Consider the following 26,544-nt stretch of genomic DNA (forward strand, 5'->3'; position numbering starts at 1 on the left):
GGAGGTACTGACCCAGAAAGGGGCATAAGTGAGCCCTCTGGGGTATGGAAAATGCTCTTCATCTTGACCTGGTGATGATTTTATGAGTGTATACACATGTAAAAAAGTCACAGAGGCATGTATGTGTCTTGTATATTTTAGACTGTTATATCAAAACTCTTAAAGAAATGTAAAAAGAGTTTTTAAAAAGTAATAGGAAACTACTGAAAGGGTTAAAGGAGGTGAGTGACATGATCCTATTTAAGTTTTAAAAATATGTTTCGGGTGACAACCTACTGGAAGACGGCGGAAGCTGGAAAACCAGGTAAGAGGCTGTATTGCACGGGTCTAGAAAGAAGTCATGGTTGCTTAGACTAGGACGGAGAGCACGCACTGGAGAGAGGTGTGGGAGCAGATCTGTAAGATAAAGAAGAGCAGAGGGAAGTGTCCCCAATATCTTTTTGGGTATCCACCCTAGGAAATGGAAGACGAACAGCAGAGGAATGCTGGGGGGGGCGGTGGAGAATGGAACTAAAACTTGGGGTGGGAGTAGAGCTCTCGAAAAAGATCAGTTGGGAGGGAGCTAAGTGGGAGGCGAGGTCTGCTGGGAACAGTTGAGGCGGGGCTTGAGGAAGGGGCCTAGAGTTTGCACGTTCGGATAAGAAAATTCTTTTGGGATTAAGGCGCGCATGGAGAGGCGGGAACGTGGCCTTGTGAGGAATGAGGCGACTGTAAGGACGGACGGTGGAAGACTGCGAGGGCTAGGATGCCAGCCGGGCATCGCCCAGGAGGCTCGGAAATGCCTGACCTGGAGCGCGGGGATGGGAAAGGGTCGGCCCGGCCTCAGCCTCTAGGCGGAACCAATTGTGACGGCGACGAGGTTTCCCACCGGCGCTACAAAGGTGCCACACGGGAGGGGCGGCGTGCGCCGGCGTGACGCGGCCGCGCGGAATGGGCAGGGCCGAGGCCGAGGCGGCGACCGTGGCGGCCAGTGCTAGAGGCGGCGGCACGACGAGGCCCCTCAAGCCCGACCACCATGAGCACCAAGCAGGTCACTTGCAGGTCGGTGCGCGGCGCCGCGGCGACCGGGAGCGCAAGGCCACTTCACTTCCCTTCTCATCCCCCCAATCCCCCGCGCCGGGCCCCGAGCGGCGGGTGCACCGCAGCCCCACCACCAGGGAAACTGAGGCAGGAGCGGGTTCTTGAGAAGTTGCTCAGCTGTTCGCGGTCCGGCTTCTCTACGCGGAGCTCGCGCTGCGGCCGGAGACCGGCACCCGGCGTGTGGGTGGCGGTGTGTTGGGGCGGAGACCCCCGGCGACGCCGGCGCGGGGGCCTTTGGGCTGGAAGAGCGTGCTGGCCTGGGCGGTGCAGGGCTCTGGGGCCTGGCGGTGGGGGTGGGGCTCTTGGAACTTCGAGTTTAGCTGGAAAAGGAGATTCGGGTAAAGGGAAGCTAAGTGGTCGTTTACAGATGGGGATACCACGCAGGAATAGGCTGCTGATCGATGATATGGGCCTCGAAGAAGCTTCGGTCCCGAAAGCGGGCTTCGTTTTCTAAGAGTTTTTAGAACTCCCATGCAATCTAAACTTGCAGAGAGTCGGCAAGTAACAATTGTGCGGAAAATAATAATGGCGGGTAACGTTTACTGGAAGTTGGTGAAGTGCTCCGCATCTTTCCAAGTGCTCTATATTCACGGTCATTACCCTTCACAGTAACGCTACTAGGCAGATAATGATGTCCATTTTACAGTGCAGGGCATTCGGACTGAAAGAGATTAAGTGATACTCTTACTGAGACACCCATTTACGTGGAGAAATACAACAGTGATGGATGGATGGTGTAGAAAATTCAAAACCGGATGCTGCACTGTGGCTGCTCCTGCGAAGCAGAAAGAGCTTGGTTGTATAACACCCTCGTTCCTTGGTGAACCTGTGGCTTACCGATACTGGGTTCCTAGTCTTACAGAACTGATGCTTGGAGAGTGCAGATTTTTATTTTAATGATTGGTTTCAGTAAAACCTGTGTGGGAAACATTGCCCCCCAAAATCAGTCGTATGGTTTGGTTATGTAATAAGCACTTTAAGTATCATATGTGTTGTTACGGTTCTTCATTAGCATGAATAATTATGAAGGGACTATGTAAAAAGTTTTCTGTTAGTATTAGTACATATTAACTGTTCAAGTAGTTGGCTCAAAGCCCAGGTGGCTTATATGAAGCAGTTGTCAGAAATTTGCACATAGTATCTATAGAAAATAATTTTGCTTGGTTATTTGTGCTAGAAGATCTTTTGTGAAGACCTGTGTGTGTTCATTTTTATTTGTATAAAGCAAGTATGCTGAGTAATTGTATAGCATATTCTGATTACTCCTCTTAAGATGTGTCCACAAAAGAGTACACATTTATATTTTATAATTGAATCTCAACTCTGTGTAGTATCTAGTTTTACAGACATCTTATGTTCAGAAGGACTTGAGATTTGCCCCTAACTTCACATCTAAATGCAGGAGCAAAATTTAAATCAGGATCATCTTGGCTTTTTCCTTCTGTGCTGGGAGATGGCCTAACCTGAAAACTTTTAATTCTGTTTCCCAAACAGAGGCATCCTGCAGGATAATATTGCATGTAAAGTCAAGAGTGGGTTGGAATGTTGGAGAGGGGTCACTTCCTAAGTACTAACTGGTGGGGGGGCGGTGGCTGTACTATGTGCTGGGTGCTCTTTGAGGTGCTCTACCAGCCATATCATATGTAACCTAGTAACCCTCACTGTTCTATAGTTTGTGAAACGGAATCTCATTGCCCTGGGTTATTCAGCTTCCAAATGGCCAAGGTGTGGCATTAGAGTCTATACTTTAATTGACTGCATGGCTCCAAATAAATGTGGGAGATGCTAAAGTTTCTTCACTGCAGGAATTTTTAAAGCTTTTCATATGCACATTTGAAAGGAAAATGCATGCAGAAACATAGAAACTAAAAGAAGTTTACTTGCAAAAGGGTCTGAAGGAGTCAGATCTCACAAGGATTGCCTTACCAAATAAAAAACAGAACACTTTCTGGACGCCTGGGTGGCTCAGTGGGTTAAGCAGCTGCCTTCGGCTCAGGTCATGATCCCAGCATCCTGGGATCAAGTCCCACATTGGACTCCTTGCTCAGCAGGGAGCCTGCTTCTCCCTCTGCCTCTGCCTGCCATTCTGTGTGCCTGTGCTCGCTCTTTCCCCCCACTCTCTCTGATAAATAAATAAAAATCTTAAAAAAAAAAAAAGAACACTTTCTTAAAAATTTATTTATTAGAGAACACAAGCGTGTGAGAGCAGGGACAGGGGCTGAAGGAGAGAGAGAATCTGAAGCAAACTCTCTGCGGATCTAAGAGCCTGCCATGGGCCTTGAACCCAGCACCCTAAGGTCATGACTGGAGCTGAAACCAAGACTCCCAAGAGGCAGACACTTAGCTGACTGAGCCACCTGGGTACCCCCAAAACAGAACACATTTAAATGAAAAAAACTGCAGTATTACCTAGAGAACGAAATTTACTTTAATGTTTCATAATGGAAAAGCTTTTCTCACTTTCTTATTCACTAAAGTCTTAACCTCCAGACATTGGTGATTCACAGGAAATGTTCAAGATACGATTTATTTGGGGGACCAGACCTTAACAGGGTGATCAGCTGATTTTGATTTATCTGAGGGTGCAAATTGGTTTTTTGGTTTGTTTTCCTGGCTGTGGGATGTGATGTACATGCTTATTCTGAATAGCAGCAACACAAAGTGTTAGTTTTGCTTCTATTCTGATACACAGATGTTTCTCCAAGAGATGGGTATGAGATGCTAGGATTCCCAGTTTAAGGACAAAGACATTCCATATGTTTATTGCTTGAAATGGCAAGAATGGCTGCTCACACAGTTGTGCTGTCAGTCAGCCCTCCTGATTTTTGAGCATGCCACTCTAATCAGAATCTCAAGTTTGGAGTTATTTTTTGCTGATTCTTCTTGCTAACCATTTCCCTGTGTCTTCCATTCTTTTTTCAAAGCACTGGTGCAGGCCTTTATGCCTGCTTTCTTTTCTACTGCCTCTTGTGATAGAGGTCCCTTTGTCTTATCATCACTAGGTGAAGACCTGGAATTTGTTTCCTTAGAGCACCAAGCTTAGAACTTTTAATTCTTTGGAAGTCACAAAACATAAAAGACCTTGTCAGCAATAAGTAGTAGAAGAGCTTGAGTTCTGGAGTTGGGCAGTTCTGGATTCTGATACTGGTACCACCTGTGCCACAACTTCCTCACCTGTAAAATGGACTTGGTAATGCCCAACTAGCCAGGTTGGCTAACAGATTAGATAATAACAACAAATGATCGTGTTTGTGTGGTAGGCTAAGCACTTACATGCATTGTCTCAGCCAAACCTTAGAGTAGTCTATCATTGCAGTCTAGGAAGTACAATTATTATATTATGAATGGGGAAATTTATATAACTTGCTCAAGTTCATATAGTAAGCTCTCTGATTTCAGAGTGTTGACCACTATACTATACTTCATCTCTACTTCTATTCAGGTCTGCCACTGGGCCCAGCATTAACCCCTTTCCCCCTCAACAGATCTGTTATTACATGCCGTACAGCCATAAAATTTAAGTCTGAAAATATGTAGAGAAATAGAAAAAAAAAAGACACTGAGAATGCAGATTACCCATATACTCAGATATGGTATACAGAAGCATTTTGCTAGAGATATGCTCTGTTGAAAGGCGGGTAAGAAACTGGATTGATTTTGTTTGACTCAGCCCTCAGCTGCAGTTAGATCTGCTAGTGGTTCTGTGGCTAGAAGTGAACCGAGTGTCCTTTGCAACATATAAAAGCTACACTGTCTGAAACAGTCCTTTGAAGTCAACCAACATAAAAGACCTTTTGGAGTGTCCCCCAGAAATCTCCCTCCTCTGGGTCTCCAACTATGTACTTCCCTCTCCCAAATACCTGCCCCCACTCCCTACCCCCACCTCAATTCATGTCTCAGTCTTCTCTCTAGGAAGATACAAGGGATGGTTTCACCATTAGGAAGATTGAGCTGTTGGAAGTTCATTACAGCGTGTTAAGTGAAAGAGGCCTGGGGGCACCTGAGTGGTTCAGTGAGTTAAGCATCTGCCTTCAGCTCAGGTCATAGAACCCCGCATGCGGCTCCCTGTTCAGCAGGGTGTCTGCTTATCCCTCTGCCTCTGTCACTCCCCTCATTTGTGTGCTCTTTCTCTCTGTCAAATAAATAAATAAATTCTTGAGGAAAGAAAAAGAAAGAGGCCTGGGTTACGCTTAGTATAACATAGATAGGGATAGATAGCTCTAAGCCATTGACAAAATGCCCCAAAGGACAAGCAAGATATGTTTAAGCTAGTTTTGTGTTCGTCACTGGGGAGTGACAATGATGACATATACTACAAAAATAGTACTGAGCTGGTTTCATCTCTTATATAACTCTAGTTTCATGATCCTCTTTCTTGAAGACACTGATGGTGGTCTAGAAGTTATTTTTGAAGCTGTTTAAATCTCCACTTAATCACTTACAGAAGTGAAATGCCTTACATGAAGTCACCAGCTTATAGGTGGCAAAACTAACTAGAAGCTTTAGTTGGTGGTTAAATATTTGTTTTCTTAATGAGAAAGATAGTGAGTGGGGTTTGAAAGGCAGGTTGTCTGAACAGGACTTAGGGGAGGCAGTAGAATTATAAAAAGCCACCCTTTTAAGAACATCACTAAGAATCTGTCCTTTTGCATGCTTGGTTAACAAATAGTGTTTGGTAAAAAGACCTCTGGTAGTCTCCTACCCCCACATTCCCTTCCCCGCCCCTCCTTTTTAAGGAACTCTTCTTGTTTAGTTTCCCCAAAATAAACTATTGAAGTATTTACTAGATCTTACTTTTGTGGAACTGTTCATTTAGCCACTTTGAGCCTGTTCTCTTCCAGTATTTGAGTTTACTAATTCTCTTTGTCATTCAGAGTTGGCTCTTGGTGCTGATTTTTTTCTCCTTTTATACCTTCAAAGATTGCCATATTTAAGGACGATTAAAATAATGTAGTCTTACAGCATTTCTCAGAATTATTCAACTCTTTAGGAATATAATATTATATAATATACTTTTGTGCCCAGGACTCTTAACGTCCAGAGATTGGCTAGAACAACCCACAGGACTCCATGTGTATAATTCTACTGCAGACTAAGATTTACTACTGTGATAAAGTAAGAAGTCATGGCTAGGTCATATGGGAAAAAGGCACAGGTAGCCTCTGGAGGAACCTGTGTGCAGGCTTCCTGCCTTCACTCCTTCCCATAAAAGGTTACAGAGCATACTTTCCCCCCAGCAACAAAAATGCAGCAACATGTGCCTAAAGAAGTCCATTAAAGATTCACTGCCCAGGCTGGTCACCTTCTGCTTAGCATCTACCGAAATTCCAGACTCCCAGAAGGAAAGCAGATGTCAGCATAAACCACATTGTAGAGTATGAAGACAGTGAGCCAGTCATATCACTTCGGGAAATTTTCTAACCATGTAGTGAAACTATTTATCAGTCATGCTCCAGAGGCTAGGCAGGGACCAGCTTGTAAATAGGCTTTTCTAAGGATAGCAGGCTCAGACTTACTGTGTTAACTCTTTTCTGCACACTTTTAAAGTCAGTACTGTGGATGAAAAGATCCTTTTTGTACAGGCCTTTTTTTTTAAGTTCCTTTTAAGTTTTCTTTTCTTTTTTTTTTTTTTTAAAGATTTTATTTATTTATTTGACAGAGAGAGATCACAGTAGGAGAGAGGAAGGGAAGAGATCACAGAGAGAGAGGAAGGGAAGCAGGCCCCCCGCTGAGCAGAGAGCCCGATGTGGGACTCGATCCCAGGACCCCGAGATCATGACCTGAGCCGAAGGCAGCGGCTTAACCCACTGAGCCACCCAGGCGCCCCCTTTTAAGTTTTCTAACAACAACAACAACAATAATAAAACCTTTTTGTATAGTTTGTCAGGTTCTGTGCCCTTTTTTTTTTTTTTTTTTAAGTTAACCTACAGCCGCCTTAAAGCAAGTTACTTATAGCCTGTGATCTAGTGGAAGACTCCCAAGGGGGCTTTGCCTGGGAAAAGCCTAGCTGATGACCTAGGAAAACCCATAGGATGACACCTCTGTCTAGTCACGTAAGTCATAGGATCCTGTTCTCATCGTTGTAGGCTCAGAAGTTTTATTCTGTTGGTGTACTTAGAGATGGCTCTGCTAGCTAAATTCAAGAGAGACCTAAAAATTAGATACCCTTTTCTCATTTTCCTGAGAGAAAAGGAAGTTTTAGGGGGCCTGGCCAATAGTTCCTCTGCTTTTTGGAAGATGAACAGGTGAGGAAAGTTGAAAGTACGTTAGTGAGTCAGGAAGGGTTGATGGTCTTCAAATCTTGTGGCCTCCAGCTAAGGCAGGCTCCCAGGCCAATCACATAGGCTGATGTGCAGCATGAATTGTCACTTGTGTTATCTGGCATTCTTTGTCTAGAAAGGGCAGTCTGGGTCTTTCAGGCCTTCCTGACTTACCTGAGAGACCTTCCTTCTGTTGCTAAGCCTATCTCCAGTTCCAGGCACACCCATATAATTGGTTAGGTTTAGACTTTCTGTGTTCAGTCACATTTAGTGATGTTCTAGCTGTGCCTTTCTGACACTGTTCCCAGGCTTTCTTCATTAGAGACTAGATATTCCTGACGTGTGTGTCTAAGAACTAGCTCTCTCCAGTCAGAGGCCTCAGACTAGGAAGCACCTTAGTTTGTGGCTGCCGCTAGTGAGTCTTCTGGGTCGAGGGAGGCAAAGTGCACAGTAGGCTGGAGGGTGAGGTCTTCCTGGGCTGGTCCACAAAGGAAGGCAGTTCAGTGCACTGAAATATGGGATGCAGTGTTTTTGACAGAGGCCACAGCATGGGCAAAGGCAGAGTGACAGGGAGAAGGTCAGGGCTATCTGGGAAGACTAGAGTTGGGGACCCATCCTAGCAGTTTGACCCTCTGTATGTAAGTTATCGCCTCTCTTTGAGTCTCTTTGAGTCTCAGCATTTGAGAGTTCATTCTGCCCTTTGGTTAACATTTGTATATGTTTGAAATTTTCCATAAAATTTTTTTTTAACTAAGTTAAAACATGGGTTCACAGATGAAGCTCCTTTACAAAGCAACCTCCTGACAGGCTCTTCCCCTGCACTTTCAGCCCTCTCCAAGTCTGTCTTCCACCCTGCAGCTCAAGTGGCTTTTTCTGAAAGAAGCCTGGGAAAGGGTGTGTTTAATAACCATACAAGCATGCTTCCAAAATAGTGCATGTTTGGTTCCAGGCCACTGTGATATAGCAAATTTTGCAATAAAGTGAGTCAAGTTGAACCTATTTGGTCTCCCAGCATTTATAAAAGTTATGTTTATAATGTAGTCTATTAATTGTGCAGTAGCATTATGTCTAAAACCATGCACATACCTTAATTTAAAAATTGTTTCTTGATAAATTCTAACCATCCTCTGAACCTTCAGCAAGTTGTAATCTTTTTGCTGGTGGAGGGTGTGGTCTCAGTGTTGTTGGCAGCTGACCCATCACGGTGGGGATTGCTGAAGGCTAGGGTGGCTGTGGCCGTTTGCTCAGAATAAGACAATAAAAGTTGCCACATTGATTGACTCTTCCTTTCACAAACAGTTTCTCTGTGGCATATGATGCCGTTTGATAGCTTCCTACCCACAGTAGAACTTCTTTCAAAATTGGAGTCCCTCCTCTCAAACCCTTCCACTGCTTTATCAGCTGAGTTTATGTCATATTCTAAATCTTTGTTGTCATCTCAGCAGTCTTCACAGCATCTGCAATAAGAGCAGATCTCACAAAAACACTTTCTTTGCTCATCCATAAGAAGCAACTCTTCATCCGTTCAAGTTTGATCACAAGTTCACAGCAATTCAGTCATGTCTTTGGGCTCCACTTCTGATTATAGTTCTTTTGCTGTTTTCACCATATCTGCAGTTGCTCCCTCCAGGGCAGTCCTGAACCCCTTAAAGTCCTCCATGAGAATCAGCTTCTTCCAGACTCCTATTAATGTTGATAATCTAACTTTTTCCCACACATCACAAATGTTTTTTTAAGATTTTATTTATTTACTTGACAGATAGAGATCACAAGTAGGCAGAGAAGCAGGCAGAGAGAGAGGAGGAAGCAGGCCCCCCCGCCGAGCAGAGAGCCCGATGCTCGATCCCAGGACCCCGGTATCATGACCCGAGCCGAAGGCAGAGGCTTTAACCCACTGAGCCACCCAGGTGCCCCACAAATGTTCTTAATAGAATCTAGAATGGGGAATCCTTACTGGAAGGTTCTCAATGGACTTTGCCAAGCTCCACCAGAGGAATCATTATCTATGGCAGCAGTACCTTTATGTAGTTTATTTCCTAAATAAGAAAACTTGAAAACTGAAATCACTCCCTGGTCGCTAGGCTACAGAATGAATGTTGTGGTAGCAGGCATGAAAACAACATGATTCTTGTACATCTCCACCAAAACTCTTGGGTGACCAGATGCATTGTCAGTGGGCAACAGTATTTTGTCAGGAATCTTTTTTTCTGAGCAGCAGGTCTCAACAGTGGACTTTAAAAATTCAGGAAAACACATTGTAAACAGATGTGTTGTCATTCAGGCTTTGTTCTATTTATAGAGAACAGGCAAAGTAGATTTGGCATAATTCTTAAGGGCCCTAGGATTTTCTGCATGATAAATGAGCACTGGCTTCAATTTCATGTCACCAGCTGCATTAGATCCTAACAAGAGAGTCAGTCTACCCTTAGAAGCTCTGAAGCCAGGCACTGACTTCTCTCTAGCTCTGAGGGTCCTCGATGGCTTCTTCTTGCACTACAAGGCTGTTTCATCTGCACTGGAAATCTGTCGTTTAGGGCGGCCACCTTCATTTGTGATCTCAGCGAGATCTGGGCGACGCGTTGCAGCTTCTGCACCAACACTGGCTGCTTCACTTGCTCTTTTCTGTCACGGAGACGGCTTCTCTCCTTCACCCTCGTGAACCACCTCTGCCAGCTTCACACTTCTCTTCTGCAGCTTCCACACCTCGCTCAGCCTTCACAGAATGACAGGGAGAGGGTCTTGCACTCCGTGAGGCTCTGACTTAAGGGGATGCTGTGGCTGGTGTTACCTTCTCTCCAGACCACTACAATCTTCTCTGTATCAGCATTCAGGTTGTTACACTTTCTTAACCATTTGTGTGTTCACTGGAATAGCACTTTCAGTTTCCTTCAAGAACTTTTCCTTTGCCTTCACAACTTGGCTAACTCTTGGGTCCAAGAGGCCTAGCTTTTGGTCTGTCTCAGTTGTCAGCATGCCTTCCTCACTAAGTTGAATGATATCTGGCTTTTAAATAAAGTAAGAGGCTTGTGACTCTTCATTTCACTTGAACAGTTAGAAGTCACTATAGGGTTATTAATTGGCCAAGTTTGAGTATTGTGTGTCAGGGAATAGGGAGCCACCCAAGGAGAGGGGGGAGAGATGGGGAACGGCCTGTTGTTGGAGGAGTCAGAACACATTTATTTATTGGTTAAATTCCCCCCATTGCATATGGGCAGTGTTCATGGTACTCTAAAACAATTACAATAGCAGCATCAAAGATCACTGAGTATAGATCACCATAATAAGTATAATAATAATGAAAAAGTGTAAAGTATTATAAGAATTACCAAAATGTGACACACAGACATGATGTGAGTAAATGCTGTTGGAAAACGGCACCATGCTCGAAACAGTCTTGCCACAAATCTCCAATTTATAAAATGTAGTTATCTGCAGAGACAATAATAGGAAGAAGTATGCTTGTAAACAGTTTTCTTTGTGACAGGACTCTCAGAACCTTTCCTATGCTACTGTGTGTTGTAAATCTCTGAGAAAGAACAGACTGTGCCATTTCCTAAGTTGACTCGGCTGTGGGTCCTTTGTTATCCTTCATTTTAAGATTCAGTCATCAGTATTTCAGCTGACACCAGGGTAACTTGGAGCACAATTAAATGATACTCCGGCCTCGTCTTCTGGCAGGCTTGTTTGTGCTCCCTCACAGTGCCTCCCTTCTGTGCATTTTTCTTGCTCTCTTCTCTCTCCCCTGTCCTATGGGCACCTCCACCACTTTGCAGACTGTGCTTGGGCCTGACCTCTGGCCTGACCTCTCTCAGTTCAGTTCCTGGTATGTGTCTCCTCAACACTCTGCATGCTTTATGATAAGGCACAGGTCACTGTTGTAACTGTCAGCTTAATTATTGTGCTTTACGACCCAGTAGATAGTGTAATTTTCATTTTATAGATCAAGACAGTGAGGCATGGGGAAATTTATTTTGTGACTTGCTCTTATACGGCAGGGCTGGGTATTGGGTCCAGGTCTCTGATTCCTTTATAACCATACCCTTTAAGTTCCATGAGAACAGAGAGAACAGTTTTTCAGAGTATTTGAGTCTCACATTTACATATGTAACATCTCAAATCAAGAGGGTATATCTTAAATGTATGGGGTTTTTCTTCCAGAAAACGGTCATTAAATAAGTTGTGATGATTCAAAAATCATTGTGTCTTAGAATCAAGTAAATATATCTCTCTCCAGTGCCTAATAGAGCCTTGATACATACTACATGTATAATAAGCATTTGTATGCTAGATTCAAGAAATATGGTGGTTTTATAAAGCAAAGTGTGCCTCTGAAAGTTCTATGCCCTTGCTTATCTCTTCAGATATTTTATGCATGGTGTGTGTCGGGAAGGAAACCAGTGCTTGTTCTCACATGACTTGGCGAACAGCAAGCCATCCACCATCTGCAAATACTATCAGAAGGGCTACTGCGCCTATGGGACACGTTGCAGGTAAGAGCCGCACAGCTGCTCCCAGCTGTTCTATCAGCTTAAATACTGTCAGGAACTTGGATCCTTCATTTAGAGCATGGGTGTTGATGAGGGAAAATTTTTTCTTTTTAAGATTTATTTATTTTAGAGAGCTTAGGGGGTAAGGGGCAGAGAGGGAGGGAGAAAGAGATTTCCAAACTGGCTCCATGCCCCCTGCAGGCCCTGTGGCAGGGCTCAGTCTCCTGACCCTCAGATCATGACATCAGCTAAAATCAAGAGTCAGATGCCTAATTGAGCCACCCAGGAGCCCTGATGAGAGGAAAATTCTAATTTGAAAGTAATTTAACAATAAAAAGTACAGAAGGTCATTTTGAAATCTGTTTCATTTTAATGAAAGTAATTTTAATTTTTCAAAATACTTTTCAGGCCTTATTCTTATGAGTCTCTTACAAAATTTTACTCACTGTGTGTGTGTGTATCTTTTCTCCTCACTTAACATGTCGCAAGCTTTTCTCTAAGCTGCTACTTTATTTCCTAACTGTAATTTTATGTTTCATAATGTTAGCATACCATTATTTTATTAGCTGTTCTTCTCTTAGATAGTTAATTGGTTTCCAGTTTTTGTTTTGTTTTGTTTTTTTGCTATGAATAACCTTGCAGTGAACATTTCTATGCATATAGAGTCTGCCTTTTCCCTCACTCACATCTATAGGCAAGTTTTATAGATTCTAAACAGGAAAACATTCCAAAAACCTGTTCAAGTGCTTTTATAGTGAAGGACTGGTATGTTCTTTCTTGTACCAAGTGGAGGCTATAGAAGTCGCCCACCCACCCCAAAGCTCCCACCCACCTACCCCCAGCCAGTACATGTCCCAGAGAGACCTCAGTCCAGGAAAGGCCGTCTCAAGCTCTTAACACTGGCCGTCATTAACTTTTGGGGCACTCCTGCCAGAAGAACATGACTTGGGTGTCAGGAGACTTCACTTCAACATCTGACTGGAATTTTCAGGATTTCTGTGTGTGACCTGGGGTATTTTGTCCTCCCAAGGACACTTAAGTGTGGTGATAGACAGCAGTGTACCTACTACTCACTCTAAATTACCAGGCATTTCTTACTAATTGATAAGCCTTTTATCATTTAAAATATGGGAAAAGATCATCTCATTCTCCACCTCCACAAGTGGAGCAGAGGAAAAGATGGTTCACGTCTCGGGAGTGTGGGAGACTCGTGCAGGTAGTGTGTCCCTAATGCATTTGCTATGTGTTTTGTTTAGATACGATCACACGAGGCCTTCTGCTGCAGCTGGTGGTGCCGTGGGCACCACGCCCCATGGCGTGCCCTCCCCGGGTTTCCACGGTGCTCACCCTGCTTCTGACTTTGCTGCATCTATTGTGAAAACGAACTTACATGAGCCTGGGAAACGGGAAAAGAGAACACTGGTACTTAGAGACCGAAGTGAGTGAGCAGAGTCATTTTGTTGTTTCTTTAGGAAAAGCAGTCCTGTTTGTTCGTGATGTACCTTTCTGGCCCTCTCTTGTCAGGGCTCCTGACCTAGTCCCCTTGCCCGCTGTTCAAGTATAGACACCAGACCTGTCCTGAGAAGAGCTTCCTTTGGCTACAGAGCATTCAGGTGATGTGTTCTGCCTGCATTCTGGGCACACTGCCAAGTCTGGCCTGACAAGACATAAAAAGGGTCCTTTTGTCAGTGTGTAATTGCTGTCTCCATGGGGTGGTTCCCCAGTTCTGAGAAGCACCAGGCCACTCATCTCAAAGCTACATAATTTGATAAGGAGCGTGTTTCACTGTTTTACTTCTAGGTCAGCTCCTAGTCTTAGTTACTGTGCTCAGCCAGTGTGGTGTCTTCATTTGCAGTTTTGGTAATAGAGCAGCATTTTGGGGTTTGGGGAGGAAGTAGACTACAGATCATAAAGCTTATTTTTATTGGCTGGTCCTCAGCAAGTAAAGGGATTTCTGGTTCTTGGAATTGTGTGGCATAAGCTAGGTAGATTCCATCCTAAGCAAACAATCGTGCTAGTCAAATGTCCTCTCTTAAGAGGCCAGAAGTGAATACGGTGGGAAGGAGGCCTAGAGGGGTTTGACACTGGTCTCAGGATCCAAAGACTCACTAGATTTTCATTCTAGTTTACTCTATGATAGGTGTCTTTACTAATATAAAGGAAAGCACTGTATTTTATTGACTTCATTCTAAATTCCCATAGACTTAATTTTGGTGTTTAAAAAAATTAACATTATTATCATTTTTTAAGTGTTAACTGGTCAGTGGGTTGACATTTCCATATTTGTCATTTTTAACAGCAGCTTTCCTGTTCTTTTGAATATCATGTCTGTTTTGTGAATTTCCTGTGTTGCCAATTATGTTCTTTCCATTTAAAAAAAAATCATGATTATAGTAATGTCACTGTGAACATTTTATACTATTCTTTCTGGTTTTCCTTCTTGCCCTGTTTTTTTCTGTGTGATCCAAACAGTGAAATTCCCAAGGTCAGAATTACTTAATCTGTTAGGTTTTTACTAACTGCTTACCACAAGGTTTGGGCCAGATTTCATTTATGTGCATGCTGTGTGTTTTGTATTAAGATCTCTCTGGCATGGCTGAAGAAAAGACTTGCTCAAGTATGGTGAGTACTCCAGGAGGCTGCAGTGATCCCCAGAATAGCCCAGAGATGAAGCCGCATTCCTACCTTGATGCGATCAGGAGTGGCCTTGATGACCTAGAAGCCAGCAGCTCCTACAGCAGTGAGCAGCAGCTGTGTCCCTACGCAGCGGCGGGGGAGTGCCGATTTGGGGATGCTTGTGTCTACTTGCATGGAGAATTGTGTGAAATCTGTAGGTTACGAGTCCTGCATCCCTTTGACCCAGAGCAAAGGAAAGCTCATGAGAAGGTAAAACTGCAAGCATTTGCTTGAACTTATTTTAAGAAACTTAAAATGTGCTAAATGACAAAATTATTGGTATTCCTGTAATCATCTGTCAATAATGCCCTCAATATGTACGTGGCATGTTTATAATCCTGTTTCCAAGTCCTTTTTCCTGTTGTCATTTTGACAGTTTTTGATTATTTAGAATAAAGAAAAAGGGAAGAGGTATTGCAAAGTTCAGGGGACAAATCTAACTCAGGAGTGTGGTGTGTGTGTGTTCGTGTTTGTGTATGAGAGAAAAACACACACATCCTCCGTATCCTTACATATCTATAGGTTTACATATCCTTGTGGCTGGGGTCCAGACACGCCAAGTTCTAGAGAATTTGAGGAGCCAAGTGTTAGAAGGGACCTTTCAGGTCATTAGGTCCCCAGTGTTCATGGAGGTGTCGCCTCACTCTAGGCTCTGTGTGCTTGGCACACAGGTGGGTAAGAGAGACAGGAGTCCACAGCCTCAGTGTTAGAGCTCATGATGACGAACTGGCCATGGTGCATAGAGGCCCCATTGTCTTCCATGGGCATATTCAGGGGAGTGCAGAAGAAGAACTTTCCTCTGCACCCAGGTGTGTTGAGGGCTTTGTGCTGTACATGTGCTTGGTCTCCCATCTGTGTCCACCAAGAGCTCCCAAGGCAGAGTCTGGGTCTTCGTGCTCTTGGCATTGACTCTCATGCCTGATACATGGTGCTTCACCTGGGAGTATTCAGCACCTGCTTCCTGAATGAATACCTTTATTAAATAACCTGTTCTCTTGAGAAGTGGTGCTGCTTACCTCTGAGTCTGGACGACCAGCCTGATGTTTCAAGTTAAGGATTGTTCAGCATTTCTTTTTTTTCTTTCTTTCTTTCTTTCTTTCTTTTTTTTTTTTTTTTTAAGATTTATTTATTTATTTATTTATTGGACAGACAGAGATCACAAGTAGAGAGAGAGGAGGAAAGCAGGCTCCCCACAGAGCAGAGAGCCAGATGTGGGGCTCGATCCCAGGACCCCGGGATCATGACCTGAGCTGAAGGCAGAGGCTTTAACGCACTGAGCCACCCAGGCGCCCCTGTTCAGCATTTCGGATATTGGTATAGTTCAGAGTGGGTTAACGGTGCCCAGAAGAGCCAGGAGACCGGATTCCCAGACTCTGGGAACTCTGTGATTCCACGCAGGGCCTCGACTCTTTTGGGACCTCCAAAGTCTCGGTTCTAAACTGGAGGTGACCATACCATGCTAGGAAAGCTGGGCAGGTGATGGTGTGAAGTCTTTTTTGTGGTCTGAGAGAACTTTGTGTCCAACAGCCCAGAACCTAACAGTGTGGCCCTCCTTTCTCTCCATACTTGAGATCTGCATGTCGACTTTCGAACATGAGATGGAAAAGGCCTTTGCCTTCCAAGCAAGTCAGGACAAAGTGTGCAGTATCTGCATGGAAGTGGTCCTCGAGAAGGCATCTGCTTCTGAGAGGAGATTTGGGATTCTCTCCAACTGCAATCACACATACTGCTTGTCCTGCATCCGGCAGTGGAGATGTGCCAAGCAGTTTGAGAACCCAATTATTAAGTAAGTGCAGCTAAGGGTCTCTGCTGTGGAAGCTGGGGAGGGTGTTTGACTGGGGGCCTTCTTCTGTCTATTCTTAATCCCCCACACTGTCCTTTAGTGTGAAGATTCAACTGGCAAGTCCAAGCCTGTGATTGCAGGAGCCTGGGCACATCTAGTAGCCTTCTTGAGCCCAGGTGCTTTTCCTTTTAAAAATAGGTAACAACTCCTGCTGACCATCAGCGTGTTTGGGGACACTCAGCGGGGGTCATCTGTAGGAGAAGGTGTTCATAGCACTGGCCTTTTGGACTCCAGCACTAACAGTTACTGGTGGTTTGCCTTTAGGCTGATTTCCACCTTTGATTTTACTTTTTTTTTTATCTGTAAGATAGGGTTGTTTGAGGATTAAATGGAATAGTACATGTAACACATCTCACGTAAGGTATGATACACAGTATGTGCTCCATGGAGCCAACACAGGATTCTGAAATTCTGCAGAGGGCCAGGGGAAGAGCTTACTCATACTGAAAAGTGAATGTGTGCCGTGTACTGTTAGAAACTCTTCACACATAGTAGCTCATAGTTCTCAGACCCAGTGATCATTCTCATTTATAGAGAACAAAACTGGGGTAGAGTGAAGTCAAGTAATGTGCCTGAAATCCCATGTGTTTGGACAAATAGCTGCTTTACTGAGATAAAAGTGGTTACTAGTCATTCCGCAGTTGTGGCCACCATCACTTCAGTCTAATTATAGAACATTTTCATCATGCCAAAAAGGAACCTCTGTGTGCATTCACTGCCCATTTCCTCCCTGCTCCTCCCTGCTCCTCCCAACCACCAGCAGCCACTCCTCTGCTTTCTGGCCTCCGGCTTTGCCTGTCCTGGGCATTGGTTGTAGATGGAGTCCCACGACATGCAGCCTTTCTGGGTCTGCCTGCTTTCCCCCCGCAGACCGCCCTCAGCGCTCACCCGTCCACACGTGCCTGGACTCCATGCCTGCGCGCCGGGCTGAGAGCCTGCCCTATGCAGATGTCCACAGTTCGTGCAGCACCTCAGCTGACAGGCATTTGGATTGTTTCCTTCTTTAGGTTATTGGGAATAATGCTGCTGTGAATACTCAAGGACAAGCTGTCATGTGGCCAGTGTTTCTTTCTTTTGGGTAGAGGGCTAGGACTGGGTTGCTGAGCCTTACGGTAACTGTTCAGCATTTTGAGGAACTGCCAGGCTGTTTTCCACAGTGGCCACTCCAGCAGCATAGGAGGGGTCCAGTTGCTCCCCAACCTCATCAACTCTGGTTATTGTCTGTATTTCTCATTGTAGCCATCCTGATAGGTGTGAGGTGGTATCTTATGGTTTTGATTTGTATTTCTCTGATAACGAATGATCTTGAGCATCTTTTTCTATGCTTTTTGGCCATTTTGCAGAAATGCCCACTCGAATCTTTTGCCCATTTTAAAATTGGATTTTTTGTTTGCTTCAAAGATTTTATTTTTGAGTAATCTCTATACCCAGTGGGGGCTTGAACTCACAACCCTGAGATCGGGAGTTCTGTGTTCCCCTGACTGAGCCTACCAAGCACCCCAAATTGAGTTGTCTTATTGTTGAGAAGAACATGTTTTTAACAGTAAGTAAGGTTCTACACCTGAAACTAATATTACACTATATTTTAACTGGAATTTAAATCAAAACTTAAGAAAGCAGTAAAGAAGGTTCTGAGAGGATTGTGATTTCACCTTGTGGAATTTTTGGTTGGAAAACATTTGGAGTGCTCATGCATTTGAGCAAGGGGTTTGGTGGTGCGTGTGCACTAGATTTATAGCTTCCTCTCTCCCATACTAACCCTGATTCTCATTTCAGGTCTTGTCCAGAATGCCGTGTGATATCAGAGTTTGTAATTCCAAGTGTGTACTGGGTAGAAGATCAGAATAAAAAGAATGAGTTGATTGAAGCTTTCAAACAGGGAATGGGGTAAGTACTTTGAGCTCAGATAGGATTCTGGTGCCTGCCTGACAAATGCTTGTATTTACATACCTTCCAACCCCACAAGATAATGTAATTTTTAAAATTTCAGCTTTGAGGTATAATTAACAAATAAAATTGTAAGATATTTGAAGGGTCATTATGGTGATTGGATCTACATTGTGAAAGGATACTCCCATCTTGTTGATTTTTTTGTGTGTGTGTGTGAGAACCTCCAGGTTCTACTCTTAGCAAATTTCAGTTTTATAAACAGTGTTATCAACTGTAATCATCATGTTTCATCATGTGTTCATCTATGTATTCGTCATAGAGCTGAATTGAAGGTTGGGACCCTTTTATCAACTTTTCCTTATTTATCCTACCCCTTAGCCTCTGGCAACCCCTTTTTTACTATGTAAGTTTGCCTGTTTGTGTTTGGTTCAGACACCAGCAAGTGATCTCCGGCAGCATTTGTTTTTCCTCTGTCTGGCTTATGTCACTTAGCATAATGTCCTCGAGGTCTGCCCATGTTGTCACAAATGGCAGAATTTCCTTTTCTGTCCTAGCTGAATAATATTCCATTTCATGTATGTGCCACATCTTCATCCATTCATCTCTTGACAGACACATGGGTCATTTTGTGTCTTGGTCTTGGCTATTATGACTAATGTTATAGCAAACATGGAAGTGTAGATAATTCTTTTAACACATGTGAGTTACTATCTCATTGTGGTGGTGATTTGCATTTCCCTGATGATTAGTGATGCCGAGTGCCTTTTCCTGTGTCTGTTGGACATTTAGATGTCTTCTTTGGGAAAATGTCTGTTCAGTTCCTCTGCCCATTTTTAAATGGAATGTGGTGGTTGTTTTTGCTCTTGTGTAAATTCTTTATGTATTTTGGATATTACCCCCTTATCCGGATAGATGATTTGCAAATATTTACTCCCATTTAGTAGGTTGCCTTTTCATTTTGTTTGACTTCCTTTGCTCTACAAAAACTTTTTAGTTTGGTGTGGTCCCACTTTTTAATTTTTGCTTTTGTTGCCTTTGTTTTTGGTGGCAAATCCATAAAGAACATTGCCAAGACCAATGTCCAGGAGCTTATTACCCTCTGTGTTTTTATGTTTTCAGGGCTTACGTTCAGGCCTTCCAATTTTGAGCTGATTTTTGTGTATGGTGTAAGATAGTGGTCCAGGTTCCCCAAAATCCTTTATTGGAGAGATTGTCTTTTTCCCGTTGAATATCCCTGGCTCCTTTGTTGTAAATTGACCACATCTGCATGGGCCCATTTCTGGGCCCTCTGTTCTGTCCCATTGATCTATTTGTCTGTTTTTCTGCTAGTACTGTGCTGTTTTTCTGTTTGGGTTACTGTAGCTTTGTAGTACAGCTTGAAATCAGGAAATGTGCTGTCTCCAGCTTTGTTACTCTTTCTGAGGATTACTTCGGCAATACACTGAGATCTTTTATATAAAAGTTTTTATACAATTTTGGAGTTGTTTGTCCTTTGTCTTTGAAACATGCCATTGGGATTTTGATAGGATTGCTTTCAGTCTGCAGATTGTTACGCCTTTCATTTTTTTCAGCATACAAGTCTGTTTCATCTTCTCTGCTAAATTTATTCCTAGGTATTTTATTCTTTTTTGATGCAATTGTGAGTGGGGTTGGTTTTTTTCTTAATTTCTCTTTCTGGTAGTTCATTGTTAGTCAATTTTGTATCCTGCAACTTCACTGTTACAAGATATGGATATAGTATGTACATACACTAGAACCTAGCAAGGTAAATACTATGATTTTTTTTTTTTTAAGAGAAAAAAAAAAGGTGGTTTCTATTTACTCAGATACCATTTCCAGTGTTCTTTGACTTGGTGTATAATTCCTTCCAGTTGGTATAATTTACCTTCAGCCTCAAGAACTGCCTTTATTTAACATTTATTGAATCTGCTGATGATGAATTCTTTTCTTTTTAGCAGAAACAGCTTCTCATTCTTAAAGGATATTTTCACTGGATATCCTGGTCTGACCAGTCCTCTTTACATCTTTGTCTCCTTTTTCAGTGAATACAATTTGGGGTTAATAGTTCGTTTCTTCATTTTCTTTTAGTATTTTGCAAATGTTGTTCCACTGTTTTCTGGCCTCTAGTTTCTGAGAAGTCAGTGATAATTTAGATTGTAGTATGTAGTTTTTCTGGGGTTTCTTTCAAGATTGTCTGTCTTCATTTCCAGCAGCTTGCTATTTTGCCTGGGAGTGGTTTTCTCAGAATCTGTAAGGTTTTGTCATTCACCAAATTTAGGGAAATTTTGGCCATCAGATTTTTTTCCTGCCCTTTTTCTTCTTCTGGGACTCTTAATAACATGTAATAGACTGATACTGCTGCACAGAATTTGGGGTCTGTTCATGTCTTTCCAGTTTCTTTCCCCTCGCTGTTAATCTTTTCCAGTGGTTGCTGCTTTGAACGCCTTGTCATCTTGAAATTGGTTTCTAGGTCTCATTTTCCTGATTCTTTGTATATTGAATCATTTTGGATTATAGCCTGCCAGTGTTATCTTGTCAAGATTCTTGATTCTCTTAAGTGAGGCAATATAGTGTTGATGTTCTTACATGCAGGTAAAGTGTTTAAATTCCAGCTTTGGGGCAGCAGTTCTCATCTGTTTGGTTTTCTTGTCCTCAGCTAAGTGGCTGTGAGCTTCTGCTGCACTGATGTCTGGGCCAAATCTTTGGACAGAATTAATACATTGTATTTGGAATCCTCCTTCTGGTGCCCTTCTGTGTGCGGGACTGCTTCCCCACCTTCCAGTGGGTGCTCTGTTCAGGCCAAGGAGACTGTGGATTTGCCCCTGGAGTTTTAGACACCTAACTTTGGCTTGCTCTAGGCCGAAAGCTGTTTTTTCTGAGAAAGATAACTTTCTTCTTGTCATTCTGTTCTTTTCAGTGTCTGATTTCTTGGAATCCTCCTGCTGTTCATGTTCCAGTGCCTTTGGGTCTTTTAAAAATTGGTATTGCTAGTTAACTGCCCGAGGGTTGGCTCTGGGAGAAGTGTGCTTCCCTGTACTAAAGGGCACTGCATGTTCCCCCCCCTTTTTTTTTAAATTTTTTTTTATTTTTTCAGCATAACAGTATTATTTTTGCACCACACCCAGTGCTCCATGCAATCCGTGCCCTCTCCAATATCCACCACCTGGATCCCCCAACCTCCTACCCCCAACCCCTTCAAAAACCTCAGATTGTTTTTCAGAGTCCATAGTCTCTCATGATTCACCTCCCCTTCCAATTTCCCTCAACTCCCTTTTTTAAAGTTTCCTTCAGACTGCCTATCCGTTATTTAAGTTCCCCCTCACACGTGGTGGCACATGTCCATCCACCAGAGGGCAGGAGTGGCAAGGCAGAGGGGCCAGCCTGCAGGAAGCAGCTATGCTGGAGTGACCTGGAAATTCTCGTGTTCTTTCTGTTTGGGTCTTTTCTGGCCTTAGTTTTCATTGATGATGGTGTTTTTATGCATTTCACACATATTTACTGTGCACCTACTATGGGCTAGGCTTCTTCAAGCTAAGCACCAGTGGGGGACATAGAGTACAGATTAGTAAGATAATTTCAAGGGAAATCACAAAAGGGCAATTATGATACGTGTTTTCTGGTGACAAATTCTTCACAAGAGGCCCAAGCCGCATGTCCCAACAGAGAAAGCACTTGGAGCCACCTGAGAGCATCAGGAAAAGCGGCATGGGGACTCAGAGCCATGAAACGTAAACAGCTATCACGTGTGTTGAGGGCGAGGGGGAACCGAATGGCATGGGTGCAGAATGGTAACACATGTTGTGTGGGGGGAGCAGGAGGAGTGGAAGGATGTGGTAGGACCTGTGGGATAGATTGCATTGAAATCTAAGGGGGCAGAACAAGTGACTGTTCGGCATGCTCCTCAGTTGTAGTGTGAAGAGGCTGGAAGCTGGTGGAAAGGAGGCCAGTTAAGAAATGACTATGGCAGGCGGGTAGCAGAGGACAGTACCCACATGGCTTCAGCAGTGTAGGGACAGAAGGGATGGGGTGACTGGGGAGGTGCTCTGTAAGCAGGACTAACAGTCGGATGGGGGAGCTGAGAACAAGGCGGCAGTCTGCGTGCACTGGAAGCTTTTGTCCTTGGTGACCAGGTAAGGCTGGGGAAGGAAAAGCATGGTTATTTGGGGGCAGGAATAGAGAATGATTTCTGGAACCTGTTGAGTTTATTAAAACCAGGGTCCAGCAGCAGTCTGGTGAGAACTCACTGCTTGAGCAGTTATCGGAAGGTTTACTCAGAGCCTTGGGGGTGGATGCACACAGCTCTGCTCGGATCCACTCCCCAGCTGGCACCAGGGTCAGACCTGGGAGGAGCAGGCGCCATCCGGACGAGCGCAGTACTCCTTGGACAGTTGTCAAGGGAACTTTCTTGGTGCTGCTCTGAGGTCTCAGCCACCCTCATCACCGATCTCTGCCATCCTCCTTTTTTTTTTTTTTTTTAAAGATTTTATCTGTTTAACAGAGATCACAAGTAGGCAGAGAGAGCAAGGGAAGCAGGCTCCCTGCTGAGCAGAGAGCCCGATTCGGGGCTCAATCCCAGGACCTTGGAATCATGACCTGAGCCGAAGGCAGAGGCTTTAACCCACTGAGCCACCCAAGTGCCACTCTGCCATCCTCTTGTCTGAGAAGACAGAAAAACACTGGCATCAAGGAGTCCCCCTTCCTTCTCATGTCACTGTCACATACCCCAGCTGCTATGGCTTTCTCTGTGCAACTTCCCTTCCTCAGCAGTCCCAGATGCCCCCTTGCCTTCTTGGGCATCTCTACCTCTTCTTCACCTTGGGACCATTTACAATTGTCTAAGTCAAATTTCATTTAAGTAAAAAGGAATAGGAAATTTCTGGTTGGTGGTTTTTTCCTCTGGAGCCTGAAGATATGCCTAAAGAACACAGCAAAAAGTTAAATTTTTACTGTGTGTATTATATTTTATCCATTTAAAAACAATGCTCTGAGAAGGGGTCCATGGTTAAGAAGCCTGCTCTAGATCTAGAGGGTGGAGACCAAGGAAAATTGGAATGAGACGTGGGACTTTGGACAGGGGCTAATGTTCACTGCTTTTTCGTGCCTCCTCCGTCAAGGCTTCCTCTTCCTTGACATCATTGCTGGCCAGGAGGAAGGGAAATTTCCCTGGGTGGGGTTCCTAGTGGGACTTTTAGCTGAGGCAAATAGCCCAGCTTCAGAACTTTGGAGCCCAGACAGCTGGCCCAGAGTTGCTGTCAGGCCTGTGCTCCCCTGGAGTCCCCTGTGCAGGTTCAGTTTTGTGTGAGGCTGCCATGTCACCATGACAGTATGATCCTCTTGGAAGTCAGCATCCTAACCTCACTGAGCCTCATCTTCCCTACATAGAAAGTAAGGCTCATCTAGTTCTGGCAGGGATGGAGGAAGGCCTTGGTTCTTCCGGGCCCCAGGTTCTCCAACATCCTCTGACTTTTTCTTTCTACTTTTCAGGAAAAAAGCTTGTAAATACTTTGAGCAAGGCAAGGGGACCTGCCCATTTGGAAGCAAATGCCTTTACCGCCACGCTTATCCTGACGGGCGGCTGGCAGAGCCTGAGAAACCTCGGAAACAGCTCAGTTCTGAGGGCACCGTGAGGGTAAGGACTTTGCCATCTCTGTCAAGGACACTTACTGGTGGCATTTCCAGGTACTGCTCCTGGCCCTTTCTCTGATAGCTTTGGCAGCAGGGAATGGGGTAGGTAAGCAAAAGAAAAATAAAATGGCCTTCATGTTGCCATTAATAATAACCGGGTATATTTGCTGGCTGTTTTTGCAGTTCTTTAATTCAGTGCGGCTCTGGGATTTCATTGAGAATCGAGAAAGCCGGCATGTCCCCAGCAATGAAGATGTCGACATGACAGAGCTTGGGGACCTCTTCATGCACCTGTCTGGAGTGGAATCATCAGAACCCTAAGTAGTAGACGGTTCCCCCTGCATCTTGGGTTCTGCCGGCCAAGCCTTCCCCAAGCTAGGGTGTGCGGAGCTCGTTTACTGCAACCCAAGGTGGCACGTGGCTTGGATTTGACTGGGGTTGTACTTAACCTTGGTCTCATCCCCTCTCCATTATTACAGCCATGGGAGGAGTGAAAGATATAAAATGACCCAACAAGTATACGGAATCGCTCCTTTTCTAGTTGATCTCTTGAGTTGCACCTCAGGCTCCTCAGGGGAACCAGCTAAGCAGCCAGAGTTTTGACTGATTGCTTTTAAAAGCAGCCTGGCTCCTGTCCTTGAGCTTTAGCTCCCTAGAAACAGTCACCTTGCAACTGCCCTTAAAGCAGATTTGTTTTCCTTGACAAAGGATTCTTCACCCCTGTGAGATGATTCCTCTGTAGTGGATTTCCCTAGTGTACTTAGTGTGTAGCCAAAAACCGTTTTTCAAAAAGCTCTGTATAAATCAACTTACAGTGGGCACCGCACACCTTAGCATAAAACTTGTAGTGCTCTTTGGTGTCCCCCATCAGAGCAGGAGTTGCCCATGTGTTCAGTCAACAGAGTGTAAACCTTCTTCCCTCTAAGGGCAGGGGCTCTCGGAGCAGTGGGAAGTGTAGCGCAGCAAAGCAGAGGTATAGCCCCTCATTTCTGATTGGTGTTGGGGCCACCTGCTCCAGGGAAACACCTGCCTGTCACCTGTGGGCTTCCTTGGGGCTCTTGGGCTCATGCCCCAAGAGTCACTTTACTAGGGGTTCAGCACACACATGCTCTTGTGTGTGGCCCCTGCTCACCCATTTGATCTGTAAAGCATGGCTTTGATTGCCAATTTTGTAAAAAGTTAACAGCACCCAACAAAGTTTCTACTTCTGACCCAGAATTGGTCCTAAAAGAACAAGTCCTCTATGCTAATTTGTGACTTTAATTGAAGGAATATAACATTGTGAATCAGAACAAACTCCCCCCAAGCCTGAATTAATCTATTTTTATAAACAGCTTATAGAGATACCAAATATTTTATAAAATGCACTAAAGAGTGGGTAGAAAAAGGTCTACTCTTACCTGAGGTTAGAGTGGACTGTTTGGAGAATTTTTATAGTAAACTCTTTAGTGAAATGTGACAGCACAAAGGCTGATGTAAATTCCTTCCCAGTAGAGGCTCTGGGCCCATTTCCTGCTGCTTGTGTTCTTGCTCCAGGAGGGATGAAAGGATGGGGGGAAGAGTTCAAGCTTCGAGCTCAGTAGAAGGAAAGAACAGCCATTAAACCTACATTTAATTTATTTTATTAAAATAACATAATTGAGGAACCATCAGATAACTGTATTTTGTCAGGCGCAATAAAAACAAAATTAAAACCCCAATCATCAAGAAAACCTGTACTCCTGGCTTCCTTGCATCCACATGATGTGACTGAAGAGAAAGGCTGGCCCGGTGGCCCCGCCCCACAGGGGCAACTTCTGGAAGACAGATTCAGCATGATGGAAGACTGCTCCCTGAAAGGGCGAAGACTGGGAGGGGTGGGCCAAGCACCTCTTCTGGAAAACCGTCCCAAGAGATCTCCAAGGAAAGAAGTGTCCGCAAAGTCAAGGTCCATAGTACCAGTGCTCCTTCAGGCAGCCATGGTCTCTCAACAGTCCTGGGCTGTTTGGTGTGTTACGTGCAAAACTACTGTTTGACGCCACACCACCCTCTGAAGAATAGTCCTTCCCATGATAAGCATTCCTCCTAGGAGCTGATATCCACAATCCACATGTCCACATCAGGGCTGGTTTGTCTGCTACCTTCATTTCCCCTCTGAGTGCTTTTTTTTTTTTTTTTTTTTTTTTTGGCCCTAAAAAAAAAAAAAATATTCAGCCAACAGCTGGGGCCCCAGATCACATACTGCCAAATCTGGCAGCTGTGGGTGCATCTGGAGAGGGCTCTGGAGAAGGCTCTCGGCTCAAGAGCATAGGGGATGCAGGGAGGGAGCAGGACAAACCAGCATTTCGAATGGCTTCCTTCTCCCAGGGCCAGAAAGGGTAGAAAAGAAGGCAACATGAAGTTAAGGCCCTGTGAGTAGTCTAGAAGGTCCTTAGCAGCAGCTTCTCTGAAAATGAGCCCTCTGCCTCCATCAAAAGGGAGCAGAAAGGTGGTGCCTGCTGACTTCCCTTACTCCCCCGATGGCCTGAGTGCAGGTGCAAAGTCAGCTAGAAGACAGGCAGTCTAGGGGACGTAGTCAGTGTGCAGGCGTTGATATCCTCAGTGTGGGCCGCCCGGTGCAGGGATGGCTCAGAAGCGCTCCGGTTGATTTTCGGCAGAGAATGTTGGAGCAGCTCAATGGAAGACAGGATCTGAAACGGGGCGG

The 26,544-nt window shown here is 44.4% G+C and overlaps 2 protein-coding genes across 9 annotated transcripts in view; one reads left to right on the forward strand and one right to left on the reverse strand.

Moving 5' to 3' along the window:
- Nucleotides 1-889: 889 nt before the first annotated feature.
- On the forward strand, nt 890-25,573 carry MKRN2 (makorin ring finger protein 2). Its single transcript, XM_004738558.3, has 8 exons — nt 890-1,041; nt 11,702-11,830; nt 13,084-13,265; nt 14,409-14,713; nt 16,075-16,289; nt 18,123-18,233; nt 23,721-23,865; nt 24,045-25,573. Exons 1-8 carry the CDS (start codon nt 1,016-1,018, stop codon nt 24,180-24,182), a joined length of 1,251 nt encoding a protein of 416 aa, XP_004738615.1. The 5' UTR covers nt 890-1,015; the 3' UTR covers nt 24,183-25,573.
- Nucleotides 25,468-26,544, reverse strand: part of RAF1 (Raf-1 proto-oncogene, serine/threonine kinase) — an 86,258-nt gene continuing 85,181 nt past the window's right edge. For all 8 annotated transcript variants that reach the window (XM_004738553.3, XM_004738555.3, XM_004738554.3 and 5 more), the window contains one exon: nt 25,468-26,530. In XM_004738553.3, coding sequence (XP_004738610.1) covers nt 26,387-26,530 — 144 coding nt within the window. In that variant the 3' untranslated portion in view covers nt 25,468-26,386. The remainder of the gene's footprint in view (nt 26,531-26,544) is intronic.

This window comes from Mustela putorius, unplaced genomic scaffold (genome assembly GCF_011764305.1).
Source record: "Mustela putorius furo isolate JIRA1106 unplaced genomic scaffold, ASM1176430v1.1 tig00003850_pilon_pilon_pilon, whole genome shotgun sequence".
Lineage (NCBI taxonomy): Eukaryota > Metazoa > Chordata > Mammalia > Carnivora > Mustelidae > Mustela > Mustela putorius.

Excerpts from the sequence above, each read along its gene's own strand:
- MKRN2 (XM_004738558.3), top strand. The coding sequence starts at position 1,016 with ATGAGCACCAAGCAGGTCACTTGCAG. Across the intron at positions 1,042-11,701 it reads ACCAAGCAGGTCACTTGCAG|ATATTTTATGCATGGTGTGT; the intron begins GTCGGTGCGCGG and ends TTATCTCTTCAG. Across the intron at positions 18,234-23,720 it reads GCTTTCAAACAGGGAATGGG|GAAAAAAGCTTGTAAATACT; the intron begins GTAAGTACTTTG and ends TCTACTTTTCAG.